The sequence below is a fragment of the Meleagris gallopavo genome, chromosome 29, assembly GCF_905368555.1.
Source record: "Meleagris gallopavo chromosome 29, MGAL_WU_HG_1.1, whole genome shotgun sequence".
Classification (NCBI taxonomy): domain Eukaryota; kingdom Metazoa; phylum Chordata; class Aves; order Galliformes; family Phasianidae; genus Meleagris; species Meleagris gallopavo.
The window spans coordinates 3,866,570-3,881,527 of record NC_139432.1 but is presented as its reverse complement, the minus strand read 5'-3'; the positions used below and the strand labels follow the sequence as shown (position 1 = coordinate 3,881,527).

General features: G+C 65.0%; 1 protein-coding gene across 2 annotated transcripts; it reads left to right on the top strand.

Annotated features, from left to right (window-relative positions):
• The first annotated feature begins 7,692 nt into the window (after positions 1–7,692).
• Positions 7,693–14,923, top strand: TBX21 (T-box transcription factor 21). Of its 2 annotated transcripts, none has more exons than XM_085210920.1 (6): positions 7,693–8,376; positions 12,836–12,990; positions 13,097–13,218; positions 13,315–13,473; positions 13,912–13,973; positions 14,061–14,922. In XM_085210920.1, exons 1-6 carry the CDS (start codon positions 7,919–7,921, stop codon positions 14,713–14,715), a joined length of 1,611 nt encoding a protein of 536 aa, XP_085067046.1. In that variant the 5' UTR covers positions 7,693–7,918; the 3' UTR covers positions 14,716–14,922. The 2 variants fall into 2 exon arrangements, with proteins under 2 accessions (XP_085067046.1, XP_085067047.1); XM_085210921.1 differs by lacking the exon at positions 7,693–8,376 and adding an exon at positions 11,717–12,053 and having other exon boundaries at positions 14,061–14,923.
• The last annotated feature ends 35 nt before the right edge of the window (positions 14,924–14,958 follow it).

Genomic DNA, 14,958 nt, shown 5'->3' with positions numbered 1-14,958 from the left:
GGGCTGGCTGAAAGGTTTCTTTTTCCAGCAGGCTTTCGGGTTGCTTTTTTTTTTTTTTTTTTTTTGCTTAGTGTTTCTATTGCTAATGGGAAAAAAGAAGCAGCACTCACTGCTTCGGTTTCCAATCCCTCCTGCCAGGGGCTGTGGCACCTGGGTCCCCGTAGCCATCGGGGACCATTGGGAACCATTGGGACCATGGGGGCATTGGGACCAAATTGATGCCATTGGGGCTATTGGGGACCATTTGGGATCAAAGGGGCCATGGGGGCCATAGGGTCTGGCTCCACGCGGGCAGCACAGCAGTGACATCCACAGAGGGGATTCTCTGATGTCTACCAAGGACTGAGCTGTCACTTTGCCACCTCCATTCAGCCCTTCTGTCAAATTTGTCCCCAAGATGAAGGGCTCCATGCGCTCACGGGGTGTGTGCCCACGCCGGTCCCCAAAACGCCCTGAGCTCCCCCTACTCACCACAGGGGCTGCAGCAGCAGCCAGGATTGGGACCCCACTCCCCTCCTCTGGGTTTATAGGAAACGGCTCTGCGAGGAAGCGCCCGGTGCTCCCTCCTGGTGAGCGTTTCTTTCCAGCCGTGGGCGCCGAAAGGCCCCTCTGTGCCGCGGATCCGGTGTGAGTCAAAGCCGGAGCCCTGGGGTTTAACCACAACCCCCAGAGCTGCTGTGTCACGGGGGAGCACCACCAGAGGCGTTTATAAGAAATGGGGGGGCTGCCCGGCCGGGGGACGGAGACAGGGGATGGGACAGTGCCCGCTGTGGGGACTCTGCCCACCTCCTTCGTCCCACGGCAGGAGGAACTCTCTGGCCCCGTGGTGAAGCTGAAGTGTGGCCACGGCTCCCCGTCCCCATTTCCTGCAAAGCAGCGGGGCTGCCGGCCATCAGCTCAGCTCCTCCTGGGTGCTCTGGGTGCCCACATCCCCCTGCGGTGCCCAGTGTGGGACCAGTGCTCACCTCCCCACATTGTGCCCACGTGGATCCCCAGCTGCACGGCCACGTGTTGCCCTGCAGCTGCTGCCCGGTGTCAGCTCTCTGCACGCCCCAGGTGTGCCAGCAGCTGCCCGACACACAGGTGTTCCTCCTGGAGAGCCAGCGGCTCCCTCGTGCCTCACCCTCCCGTCCCCGTAGCCTTGGGGGGGTCCGCGTTGGTTGCCCCTGGGATCTCCATCCTGCACGCTTGGCACAGGGACGAGGTGACATCCCCATAGCACTGCCACCTCGGAGCCCTTCATCACCCCACACCGGGATCAGCTCCTCAGCACCCCTCCGCGCTGGGGACCCCTCCCATTTCCCACCCCAACGACCTCAGATGACGGGGGAGGAGGGGGGGGGGGGACAGCTCGGCTGCCATGTGCCCAGCGCCGTCATCGATGCCGAGGAGAGACAAGTGCCACCGGACCCCCGGGGGTCGGCAGCCGCCCGGCCCAGCGCAGGGCAGCGATGGTGCTGCGGGGCGGTGACGGAGCCAACACGCCGTGACAAGGCCTCGCACCCCCCCGCCACGTCCAGCGCCTCGCCAGCTCCCGCCGGGGGGGACTTCACGGCTGTCACAGCTGATCTGTGTCCGGGGCAGCGTCTGCCGGCGCCATAAGTGGGGTTAAATTCGGGGTCACCCGGATTGAGTGTGGGGGGGGCCGTTGGAAGGCGCTCCCCCCTCCCCCCCCATCCCCACTGTGTCTGGGTACCCCCCGTCCCCGCTCGTCACCGGGGTGGGAGGTGGGGGTGATGCGATGCTCCTCGTGATGGAGGGAGGAATGGCATCCACCGCTCCCCACATGGGGACAGCGCGGTGACGGCCCCGCGGCCGCTCATCCCCAGAGGTGGCACAGAGCTCGTTCTGTGACCGAGGGGACGCAGAGGACGTGGTGGCCATCACTGCGTTGGCCTCCAGCCCCAAATCCATCACCGCCGGCGCTGGGGGGACACCAACCACCCGCACTGCCAGCATCAACTCCCCGTGACCCTGCGGGATGAGTGCTGCTGACACCATCACCATGCGGCCACCCCAGGCGGACCTCAGCCCTGCATGCCAGGAGCGCGCAGAGATGCTCGGCATCCCCAGAGCATGCACCAAAACGGGGACTTTTGGGCTGAGAAAGTGGCATTCTGGGACAAATCCACAGCGGGAACATCTACCCATGTCCGAGGCTGAGCCGTGGGTTGGGGCAGGGGGGATTTGGGGTGGGGGTTTCGGGGCCGTCCCCCCCGTTGCACCACGCAGGCCTCGGGCAGATGCTGTTAACTGGCAGCTGAAATTAACCCGGCTGCTCTCCTTCCCCCTGACCTATTTTTAACATTTGATTGGATTCTCTTCCCGCGCGCGGCCCCCGGTGAGGCCGCAGTGTCGGCCCCGCGTCACATCAGTGCAGCCGCGCCGGGCGTCATTTGTCACTTTGCATTTCCCAAAGGCTCAGCAGCGGGTGCAGGGCCGTGCCGTGCCGTGCCGTGCCCAGCTGTCGGTGCCGCCATCCCGGCCCTTTCCTGTGCTCCAGGTGCTGCGCGGGAGGGTCCCCGCGGGGGCTGGGACACCCGAGCGCGGTCCCCATCCCTGAGCTGCCGGCGTTGACACCTCCACTTCCGCCCCTCGGGGCCCTGATGGGTATTTTTAACGCCCGGCTTCTCCGTTAGACATGCGGAGGGTCCCCCCCCTGCACCACCCGGGTGGGGTGGACACCATGGGGATGTGCTGGGAGAGGAGGGTGGGATGTGTGGGATGGGAGATGGAGGTGGGGTTGGACCCGATGGGGCAGGATGAGACTCTGATGGGGTGGGAGGCTGTGAGTTAGGGTTGAGATGGATGGGATGGCATGGGATGGCATGGCATGGGATGGGATGGGATGGGATGGGATGGGATGGGATGGGATGGGATGGGATGGGATGGGATGGGATGGGGTGGGGTGGGATGGCATGGCATGGCATGGCATGAGATGGCACGGCATGGCATGGCATGGGATGGCATGGGGCCCAGCAGTAAAGGATGGGACACAGTGGGGTGGGATGGGATGGTAACCAATGGGGCAAAATGGGAACCATGGGATGGGAGGAGATGGGATGAGATGGATGGAATGGAATGGCATGGGAGCCAATGAGACAGGATGAGACCCCACAGGATGGGGTGGAACCCAAAAGAAAAGGGTGGGATCCAGTAAGATGGGATGGGATGAGATCCAACAGGGCAGGATGGGAGCTCATAGGCTGGGATGGGATCAGACGGGATGGGATGGAACCGGACCCAGTGGGTCAGGCTGGGACCCAGCAGGGTAGAACAGAACCCTGCAGGATGGCACATGAAGGAGCAGCACTGACCCTCTGGAGCTCACTTCTCCAGGGCTCCCACAACCACAGCCCCACTCTGGTGGGGTCCAAACCTCCGTGTCCCCACGTCACCCGTGCCACCAATCCCTGCAGCCACAGCCCCACCGCCGGCTCCATGACCGCGCTCAGCCCGGTCCAGCCGTGCCGTGGAAGCGAACGCACGCGGCTGCTCCGTCGCATCCCCAGGCTGCCCCCCATCCCCGCGCTGTCAGGAGCCTCACGCTGGGTCCCCCCCCGCGCGGTCAGCGCTCATCACGCCCCGGCGAAGATGAAGGGCCGGGGGCTGCGCCCCGAGACCCCCACGTCACCGTCACGCTAAGCCAGACGGACAGGGGCTGCGGCCCCCGAGCGCTCCGGAGGGAACCGCGGCTTTTCAGGGCTGATCTGAATCCTGTGAAGCAAATCGGGTCCTACAGGAATCGGGCGAGGGGTCAGAGGGAGGCGGGGGGGGCTGAAACGGACTCCCCCAGCCCAGCGGGGGGGCTGGCATTGAAGGGGGGGGGGGGGCAGAGCCTGCACACACCCGTCCTTGTGCACACACACACACACAGCAGCACCCGTGAGTGCCCGTGTGCACACACAGCCCTTTGCACACCCACGCAGACACACGGCTCTTTGCACACGCAGACCTCGTGCACACTCACGCACACATCGGCCCCTGCGTGCGCACCCGTTGCCCTTTGCACGCCCTTGCACGCCCACCAGCCTTTGCACATCCGTGCACACGTTGACCTCTTGCACGCCCATGTGCATGGCAGCCTCTTGCACGCCCCAGCCCTTTGCACACCTGCACACACACGCAGCACTATGCGCACCCATGCAGACAAGAGCTGCTTGCACACTCGTGCACACTGTCACCTTGCACACACCCCAGCCCTCTGCTCCCCCTGCTTGGGGCACCCGCACACAGCAGCTCCTGCACGGGGCTGGGGAGAAATCCCATGGGGGTAGCGGGGAGGAGGAGGAGGAGGAGGAGGAGGAAGAAGCAGAACTGAACCACGGCACGGTTCCCAAGGGAGGTGGGCAGAGGTGTGGGTGCACTGTGAGCCCCACAGCCACAGGCTGGGACTTCGCAGGGGTTAAAGGAGAGGGTGAGCACCAGGAGGGTTTTGGATGGCACCGAGCTATGTTAATGACTTTTCTTCCTGTTCCTCTCCTTTTACACCGAGGGCAGCTCGGTAACCAGAGCCCGCTTCCTTCCCTGAGATTAAGGAGCCGTCTGCTCGTGTCCCCCCCCCACTGCCCCCAGAGCGGCTGCTGACTGCTCACACAGCACCCATGGGTGCTGAGCATCCCCTCCTCCCAGCCAGGATCCGTCCCATCGGATGAAAACCCCTCCGAGGGGCACTCTGGAGAAGCCCTACAGTGCTGTGTTGTCCCCCATCACCACCCCAGATTTCAGGGCACAGAGGTGGCTGACAGAGGGGACACACAGCTGGGACCAGGATGTGCCATGGTGGGGTCGAGACCCCCAGCCAGCCCCTAGCCATGCATTATCCCCATGGGGGGTGGGACACCCCCCCCACCTGTGCTTCAGTTTCCCCCAGCTGGTGGAATTCATAGGACACAGTGCTGCTTTGGGCTGCAGGAATGGTACCAGTGCCACCCCCAAAAAAGGACCTGGGCCTGGCTATGGCTTGAGGCAGCACTGGGGGGAGATTGGCATCCAAGGGGGGGTTCAGCATCGCTGCTCTGCCCCCCAGGACCTGGTAATGAAGTCCCAGCAGCTGCCTGTCCCAGCCTCACCTCACTGCAGTTTGCATGGAGCCCTGGGCACCGCGCTGCCTTTGAGCAGCAGCGAGATGCAAATCCCTCCGGGGTGGGGGGAGTATTTTTGTTTTTCCCTGTGACCAAATTTAGCCCCTGCAGGCACCCGGTGAGTTTGTGTTGGTTTTAATAATGAAAAGAGGAACAATGAGATTGACTAAAAAAATACCCCCTGAGTTTTTCCCCTCTGTCCCCTGCGAGCAAATTCCTGGCGGAAAAGCAAACCTGCTCTGCACAGCCCCAGCAGCAGCCTGAGCTGGGGTCTGGTCTTGGGAGGAGGGACAGATGGACAGCATGGGATGAGGACAGCAGAACACGGGGATGTGAGAACAGGATGGTATGGGGACAGTGGGACATGGGGACAGCAGGACATGGGAACAGTGGGACATAGGGACAGCTGCCCTTCCAGTGTTTGCCACCTGCAGGGAAAACTGAGGCGCAATGATGGAAGGGGGGATTTGTCCCCAGAGGGTCCCCGATCTCCTGACCTCCACCCATGGGGAGTTTGGGACCCAAATCCTCCCAGCCCACACTGCACAGACAACACACAGCAGAGGACCTCGGGCTGAGGACACCCTGAACGTCCCCTGGCCCCAGGTGACAGCCAGGATGGCTCCCAACTCTCCTCTCCTTCCTGACCCAATATGTGTCCCCTCCGTGCAGGGACACCGCTGGCACCGTCACCCCGCTGTGTGTCCCAGGGAGGGCAGCTCCCACCCGGTGTCACTTTACCATCGGGGGGGACTGAAGGACGGGACAGAGCTGTGTCCCCAAAGCCGTGCTCCCTCACCCCGCTGTGACCCCATAGAGGTGACACGGCCGCTCCATGGGGCCGATCCCACAGCAGGGGGTGCTGAGGATTTATCCTCGCTGGCGATGGTGCAAAGGGAATGAATTAGCACATGGTGACGTCAGGGGACACATGTGCTGCAGCATTTTGTGCCCCCTCCCCCCCCCCCGTTAATGAGGCACTCCTCCCCACACCCCCACACCCCACGCTCCCCATCCGTGCCCCTCAGCCTTTATTTTTTTCCTTCCTCTAAATGCTTTCTGGAATTTTCCCTCTTTTCCCCTCTTCTTCTCAATGGGGAACCCGTTGCTCCGGGAGGGGGCAGCTGTGCCCCCACAGCCAGAGGTGCTCATGGTGAGGTGTTGGGGGGGGGCTGGGGGGCAACTGCTGTGCTCTGCCCTGCATGCACACAAAGCAACGCCCCCCCCAGCAGCTGCTCCATGCCCCCACCCCATCCTGTTCTCCCCATGGGTTAGGAGCTGGTGGGAGTCAGAAAGGCGTGGGGAGGGGAGGTGGAGGGGGGGAAGCAAGGAGGGGCTTTGCATAGGGACCCCACTGGGCAGTGAAAGCCATCCTCAGTGGCTGCTAAGCTGTCTGATGGACGATACACAACCCCAGTGAGATCCCCCCCCAGGTCCTTCACCAGAGGTGGCAGTGCCAGGACAGGGGGTCCCCTCCAGCTGCCCCCATGGCCCCCACCCCACGCATTCTCATCTCTCCATTTCCTCCTGCCCGTAGCTGAGGCCTTTCACAGGGGAACCAAAGCCATCCCATCCCATTCCCCGTCCCTATCCCCATTCCCATCCTCATCCCATCCCCATCCCAATCTTTGGGCTGTGGTTTGGAGGATTTAGAGGCAGGTGAGGTAGTGTGCATCCCTCCTTGTGTCATCCCTGACCCCAGCCCCCCTCCACAGTGAGACCCCAGACCCCAAACTCCAGACAGCCAGGCCAACGTTGGGGTCACTCTTCCTCCAACGTGGGTCAGGAGTGGTGCGTGTGGGGCGTCCCCACTCTCCTGCGGCACTGCCCCACAGGGAATGGAAAGTATTGACCAGCGCTGAGCTGGGGAGCAGCCAAGGGAAGCGGCCCCCCCGGGGCTGAACGCCTTCGTGATGGCGGCAGGGACACGGGGACTTCTCCAGGACGGGTCAAGGGCGGGCAGTGGGGAGGCCTGAACGCGGGGTGGGCACGGGAAGGGGCAGAGAGTGGGCAGGACATGGGGTGGGCTGCCGGGTGGCCCCGGGGGGGGTGGGGGGGGGAACTTAGGGGTTCCGTCCCGGGGGGTGGTTATGAGCGCACGGTGTTGGGTTTTCCCTCTGCCCAGCGCTATGGGAGGATGGAGATGGGGTCGATGGAGGTGGGAGAGCTGCGGGCTCACACAGCAAACACGAGGGGGGGTCCCTGAGCCACCCCCGGGCCGTGTCCGTGGTGACACCGGGGGTCGGGGAAAGCCCGGCTAATTAACGTTTTAATTAAGGATGCAGGAAGGGAGGGCTGAGGGCGCGATGTTCGGCTCGCCATCCCCATCCCCTCCCTCTCCCACGGCCTCGCGTGTCCCGGTCCCGCACGGCCCCGCCCCGCGTGTCCCCCGTCCCCCCCCCAACTCCCCCCCCTCGGTGGGAGCTGCGGGGCGGGGCGGGGCGGGGCGCGGGGCGGGCGGGGCTCCCGGCGCGGAGCCGCTCCGTTGGATAAGAGGCGCGGGGCGGCGGGATGGGGCAGGTGCGCTGAGTGCGGCGGCGGTACCGGCAGCAGCGGGGCAGGGCGGCCGGCCGGCCCCCCTTCCCCCCCCCCCCCCCCCCCCGCGGCCCCAACACCCCCTCCCCATTCTCCCCTTCCGACGGCACTTTTAGGGGCTTTCCGGCTGTTCGGGCTTTTTTTTTCTCTTTCCCTCCCTTCGGAGGGGGCTCGGAGCCCCTGGGATCATGGAGGGGGCGGCGGGCGCGGAGCGCGGCGAGCGCCGTTGAACCGGAGCCGGTCGCGGCGCACCGGAGCCCCATGAGCGGCTGAGCGGGGCGGGCGCCCACCGCCCGTCCATGGGCGCTCTGGAGCCGCTCAGCGGACCCCCCCGCGCCGCCCTCCCCATGCTGAGCGGCGCCTCTAAGGAGCCCCCCCGGGACCCCCCCGGTTATTACAGCGAAGCGGGGGCTCCGGAGCTCGGCTCCCCCCCGCTGCCCTACGGAGCTCCCGCAGTAACGGGCGGCCGCTTCCTGGGGCCGTGCCCGACCTACCGAGCCCCGCCGCCCGCTCCGACCGCGGGGAGCGCTTATGGGGCGGCGGCGGCAGCCATGGGAGAGGGCTACGCGGGCGCGGAGCTGTACGAGGGGCCGTACGGTCCCGGAGGAGCCCCGGCGCTGTGTCCCCGAGCCGGGCCGCTGTGCGCGCTGCCCGGATACCGAGCGGCCGGGAAGGTGCAGGTGATGCTCAACAATTTCCCGCTGTGGGCCAAATTCCACAAACATCAGACCGAGATGATCATCACCAAGCAGGGCAGGTGAGCTCGGCAACGGAGGGTCGGGATGTACCGGGAGCGGGGGGGTGGGAGGTGCGGCGGGTCGGGGTCGGGCAGTGTGTGGGGGGCTGCTGTGTTTTCCCTCCTCCAGGAAGCCCTCGAGGTGTGAAAGCTGAGATCCCCGAGCTTTGTGCAAAGGGAAGAGAGAAATGGGGGGATGGGGGGGATTGAGCAGGCTGAGCCCCCTCCTCTGCACGCACACAAAAACGCTCCGTGTCACTTTTTGGGGCGAGCAAAAATTGTTGCAAAGAGAAATGGGATGGAGCGTGAGCCACCAAGGTGGGGTTGGGGGGATGTTGTTGAGGTGCTGTGGGTGGGTGGGTCCGGATCCCCCTCCCATCCCATCCCTCGTGGTGCCCAGAAGCTCACGGCTTCTGTGCTGGCAGTGTTGGTCCTGCCCTGACCCACGGGCCGGATCCGGAGTTCAGTGCTTCAACAAGTTGTGAGAGAGAGGTGCCTGTGGGGCTGGGGGCTGCCAATGGCCCATCCGCCCTATGAGCACAGTGGGTGGGTGGCAGCCCCCCGGCAAGGAAATGCTCCCTGTGCCCCTGCGCTCCTTTAGAGAGGAGGCAGAAGCCGGCTGCCCCCACGTGCTGGAGGTGTGGGTGCATTTCAGCCGAGCCAAAAGCAAGCGCTGCTGTCCCCTATGTGTCCCTGCAGTGGGGGGCTCAGCTCGCTGCCCCCAGCCAGCACAGCCACATCTCCCCCCCCCTGCTGCAGCTGCTGTCCCCCCCTGGGGCTCTCTCTGCTCTCAGCCCCTTTTCCTGGGTGAGTGTCGGGGCCGCTGGCAGCACCCTTCTGCCGTCCCCCCCTCTCCCTTCCCTCGGCCGAGACAGACGGTGTCACTTTGATGCTGAGACCAACCTGCTTAATGTGTTGGAAGTCTAAACGCGTTAGGGCCGCTTGGTTTGCCACGCTCATTCCCAGGCCTTTCCCCCCCCCCCCCCACTGGGCTCGGGGCCGTTCAGCAGCTGACTGTCACCCCCCAACGATGAGGGGACACATCCAACCCCTCTGGGCAGGGGATTGTCAGATGCTTCGGGGTGTTTCTTGCCTGCTGTTTCTCATGTCCTGGAGGGACCTGCTGAGCTTTATCCCAGTGCTCTCCTCCTGTGCCCTCCGAGAGCTGTGGGTGGTGGTGCAGAGCCCATCCCTGCTGTGTTGGAGCAGCTGCAGACCTGGTGTTGGGGTCCAGTGCTCGTCCCGGCTCTGCCACGAGATCCCAGCTTGGAACTGGGAGCTCTGGGGACTCTTCCTTTGACTCCATCCCTTCTGCTGGCCTTGCAGAGGAGCTGGGGTCTGGGGGATGTGTGCTCTGAGCTGAGGGGGGGCAAACCTAGCCCTGGGGAGATGTCAAACCCAGAGGCAGCACACATCCGTTTCCCCAGACCCTGAGCTGCTTTTGCAAAAATCTCTGTGCAAGGCCTGGCTGCAGCGCTGCTCAAACAGGAAAAACCCCAAAGCGGGGGCACAGGGGGGAGAGGTGTGCACTGAGGGTCTTCCCTTGGGGGCTCTTGTCTAGGGTAGGGGATTTGGGGAAGAGTAGAGCCCGCACCCCTCCTCACTGCCATCCCTGGGCGCAGCCGCCCGCATCCCCATGGGTGGGAACTGGGGATGGGTGGTGGCACTGGGGTGACCCCAACATTGGTAGAGGTAACTCCCCACAAAAGGAGGCTCTGTCCTGCACTCCTCCCTGGTGGAAAAATGCCCTCATGGGGGGGGGGTCTGTGCCTGCAGGATTTCTGTGGAAAACCCCCAGGTTTTTTTTGCCATCCCCACGCAGGCACCCACCGGAGCGCAGGGCCTGGGGAATTCCAGGGGTTGTTTTGGGGCCGGCTGCACCTTTGGGGGACGCAGGGGTTGTTGTTGAATTTGGGGACAGGAGGGTTGACGTTGCCTTTGTGGGGACGGCTTTGTGCTGGGGGCACACGGGGAGGATTGGAGATCCATTTTGGAGGGGTGAGGATGGCTCTGTGCGCGCTGCAGGGACCGAGTTGTGCTCGGGAACATGACAGCAGTTTTGCATTTGGTGTGGGACGTGCCTTGAATTTAGGGGTGCACGGGGCTGGTTTCCCTTCCTAGGGGGGGCTCTGGGTGGGTTTGCCCAAGCTCCAGCTGATATTGCCATGCAGGTGGGCTGCAGGATGAGGTGGGTCGGCTGTGCCACGGTGCAGCTGAGGGCTGGGATGGGGGCTGTGCTGCTCTCCCACCCCAGTGTGGTTCTTGCGGCCGCGCGTTGGGTGGCTGTGGGGTGGCTCAGGAAGCTGGCAGCCCCCGCAGCTCAGGCTCAGCAGAGGGGGCACACGGGGGCTGTTGATGCATTTCCCTTCTACCTGGAATCACCTCGTGCCCCCCGTTGCCCCTCTACGTCCCCTTCCCCACGCATCCTTCGTACATCTATCCCCAGCCCCTAGATGTGCAAATCCACCCCTGACCCAGATGCCAGTGGGGCTGCTTGAGTTGAGGGCTTCATATTGAGACCCCTTGGGGATACCTGGGGGCCGTGACCCCCTCCAGAGCTGCAGGACTGCAGACACCAGCAGCACACAGCAGCACTGGGGCGCACATCAAGCCGTGCCCCTCTATGGCACCTCCCAAACCACAGAGTTCAGACCTGGGGGAGCCGAGTCCTGCAGCCCCCAGAGCACAGAGCCCAAAAATAAACCCGAGCTGTGCGTGGTTTCGGGTCCTGCCGCCGCCCTCTGGTGCCCCGGCCAAGCCCTGTGGTTTGCACCACGGCAGCATTTGAAATCTAAATCTCTCTTTGCTCTTCTCCCACCAGCGCCAGCGAGCAAAGTGCAAAAACCAGAAAAATGCTCTTTTCTTCTCTTCCTTCCCCGCTCTTTGCAGCAACTTTTGGGGGTTGGGGGGGGGAGGGTTGGTGTGACAGCCGGTGCTGCTGCACACATGGGGGGGATGGGGGGGGTTCTCCAGGGCAGGGCTGTTTGCTGGGAGGGGAGGGGGGGGGGCGCTGGGCAGCGCAGCCCCCACTGCCGCCCTTTGATGCGGTTGGGATTTTTATCGGGGCTGGGAGCTCCATCGCCTCGCACGTTCGGGGTGAAACCCCAATGGGGTGCGTGGTGGAGGGGGCCCAGGGCCAACCCGTGGGGATGAGATGGGGGCTCGGCCCCTTGTGCAGACCCCCCCCACCCCGGAGCTGCCAGGCACGGGGCCTCCCCAGGCTCTCGGGGGGGGGGGGGGCCACATGTGCGGCTCCGCGCCTCGCGCTGCTTTCTTTTTCTTTTCCTCTCTCTCTCGCAAAGGCAATTTTGAGTCAGCAGCGCCCGGTGCGCGCTCTTTCCATTGCTCCTCTCCGCTGCCCGAGCGGCGCTTCCTGCCGGGGCCGCGTTGAGCCCCGACGTGCGTCGCTCCCGGGACCAGAGAACCCCCCGGTCCTGTGCTGCGGGCCGGAATGGGGTCCCGCAATGCTGGGGGGGATCCCCGTGCCCATTTCCCCTCTTGCCGTGGGGCAGCGCTGGGCTTTGGGGGCCCTTTCGGAGAAGAGCCAGCCTTTGCTTTATGAGAAATGCTGGCACTTCGAGGAAACTGTGGGGGAGGGGGACAAGCCTGGCTCTGCACACCCCTGTGCCCCCACCCACACCGGCTGGGGAGCAGCGCAGCCCGAGCAGCGGGGAGAGGGCAAGGTGCAAAGCTGCAAGGTGACACCCCCCCCCCCTCCCCCCGTGTTGCCCCTCGTGTTTGTTATCGGTGTCGCTGGAGGGGTACGGGGGTTGCTGGGTGCTGCCTGTGTGCCCCCTCGGGGGGGGGAGGGTCGGTTCTGCCCCACACATGGGTGACGCTGCTGCAGGTGGTGGGGCTGGAGCAGGGGATGCCTTCCAGCTCCGTCCTCTGAACGCTGAAACTCCAGCGTTCAGTCTTCAGCCCCTTTGAAGAGCCGAGCTCTAGGAGGGGGGGGGAAGGCAAGCACAGTGCCCCCAGTCAGGGACAGAGATCCCACTGTGACCCCAACCCCACAGCGAGGGGGAATGGAGGGACTGAGCTCCCACCTGGGGGCATTGGGGTTTGCACATTGGGGTTTGCACATGGTATTGCCTTTGGGGGGGGGCAGGGGGCAGGTGCAGCCCCACTTGCAGGGTTCCCCCCCCCCCCCCCCCGGCCGTCCCATCCCGTCCCCTTCCTGCCCTTGGCGCAGGCTGGCGCCCGGCCCGAAATAGCAGCGGTGTTGGTTTCCGAACCGGAAGGTGCCTGGGGAGGGGGAGGAAGATGCCGGGGTTTGGGGGGGGGACAGTCTGCCCCGCAGAGCAGCCCCCAGCTGCCGGGGTCACTCAGCACCACGGGGCACCCACCGGGCATGGCAGGAGGGGGGGGGAGGGTGGCAGCTCCATCCCTGCAGGCAGCGCCGGGCCCTGCAGCCACACACTGTGGGTGTCATAGGGCTGGGCTGGGGGTAACGCTCTGTGTCCCCCCCCCCCTCCTCCAGGCGCATGTTCCCGTTCCTCAGCTTCAACCTTTCGGGACTCAACCCCGTGGCCCACTACAGTGTGTGCGTGGACGTCGTGTTGGTGGACCAGCACCACTGGCGTTACCAGGGCGGCAAGTGGGTGCAGTGCGGCAAGGCTGAGGGCAGCATGCCAGGTACGGGCCGACCCCCCCCTCCCCATACACACACACACACACATCCCAAATCCCCACGGGGGCAGAGCTTCGGGTGACCCCTCCGTGCTGACCACCCCCGCTGCAGGGAACCGCCTCTACCTGCACCCCGACTCGCCCAACACCGGCGCGCATTGGATGCGCCAGGAGGTTTCCTTTGGGAAGCTGAAGCTCACCAACAACAAGGGCGCATCCAACAACGTCGGGCAGGTAAGGACAACCCGGATCCCCTTCATTTCCCCCCCCCACCCCCAACTGACCCCGTGGTGCTGTGTCACACCGACCCTGAGAGCCCACTGCCCACAGATGATCGTGCTGCAGTCACTGCACAAGTATCAACCACGGCTGCATGTGACAGAGGTGAAGGAAGGGGAGGGCGAAGCTGCGTACCCCTCCCCACATACCCACACCTTCGCCTTCCCTGAGACGCAGTTCATTGCTGTCACTGCTTATCAGAACGCCGACGTGAGTACTGGACACCCCCCTCCCCCCCCATGGTCTCCAGCATGGGATCCACCCCACCTATTCTTCCCCAAACAGCTCCAGCTCCCACTCATCCTCCCAGGGACCCCTCCCACATTGAGACCCCATTGGTACATCCCAGTATCATCCCAGGGGTCTAAGCATCATGGAAACCCCAGTGGCAGCCCCCTCCCCCTTCTAACGCCCATATTTGCAGCACACCCTGTGTGCCCTCAGCGTCCCTGTACTACTCCAATCTCCCCCCAGCATCACATCCATCACACCAGCATCCCCAGCTCTCCCCCCAGTCCAAGCCCCATGGGACCTGGGGGGCCATTCTGGGTGTAAGGGATGAGGACAAGGGCAGGGGAGGGATGCAGGCACTGTGCTGGGAGCACAGCACAGCCTCAGGCCCGGTATCCCCCTCATCCCTCCTCCCAGATCACTCAGCTGAAGATCGACCACAACCCCTTCGCCAAAGGCTTCCGAGACAACTTTGATTCGTGAGTACCCCCCCGCCCTCCCCGCAGCCCCCATCCCGAGGCCTGGGAGGGAGCCCCCCTACACCCACCCACCTTATCCCCTCCCAGGATGTATGGAGCCTCAGAGGGCGACCGCCTGACCCCCTCCCCACCGGATGGCCCCGGCTGCCCCCAGCTGCTGCCGAGCCCCCGCTTTCAGCCCTTCCTGCAGGAGCAGTACCCGCTGCCCCCAGGGCGCTTCTACAACGGGGAGCGGGGTCCCCCCCTGCCCCTGCCCCCCAAGGACCCCCCCCGATGGTACTTTGCCCCCCAGCAGCCACCCACCACGGCGATGGAGTACGGCGGCTATGAGGGGGGGTACGGCGGGGGCAAGCTGGTGCCCTATGGGGTGAAGCCCTTCACCCTGCCGCCCGCCGCCCACCCACCCCTGCCCTATTACCCCGAGGGGCCGGGGGCCTTCGGGGGGCCGGGGGGGAGCTGGGGGGGCACGGGGCAGTACGCACCCAAGGGCAACCCCGGGGCCCTGGGCTGGTACCGGGAGCCTCGTGAGGAGAAAGGCAAGGAGGAGGGCTGGGCCCCCGAGCCCCCTGCCGCCAAGCCGGGTGATGCCGCCGAGCCTGGGCTGTACGAGGGGGGGTGCAAGCGGCGCCGTGTGTCCCCCTACCCCTCCAGCACTGAGAGCTCACCGCCCGCCCGCAACGGGGACCTCTACGACAAGGAGCCGGGCACCGACAGCAGCTACTATGGCTTCTATGGGAACTGAGCTGGGGGGGGGGCTCGGACCCCCCCCCCGTGCCAAGCATGCCCAGGAAGGGTTGGGCACCCCAGAGCCACCCCCTGGGGCTGGAGCTGAGCCCAGCGCAGGGGATTCCTGCCCCCCCCCCCCTCCTCTATTGAACACCCATATCCTGGGCAGAGGGGAGGGGGGCTGTAGCCGGACAATCAGCCCCTGGAGCCCCCCCCCGGTGGGGCCATGGGGGTGAGAGGGGTGGGGTTGAGGGAGGGA

Excerpts from the sequence above, each read along its gene's own strand:
- TBX21 (XM_085210920.1), top strand. The coding sequence starts at position 7,919 with ATGGGCGCTCTGGAGCCGCTCAGCGGACCCCCCCGCGCCGCCCTCCCC. Across the intron at positions 12,991-13,096 it reads GGCTGAGGGCAGCATGCCAG|GGAACCGCCTCTACCTGCAC; the intron begins GTACGGGCCGAC and ends CCCCCGCTGCAG. Across the intron at positions 13,219-13,314 it reads CATCCAACAACGTCGGGCAG|ATGATCGTGCTGCAGTCACT; the intron begins GTAAGGACAACC and ends CACTGCCCACAG.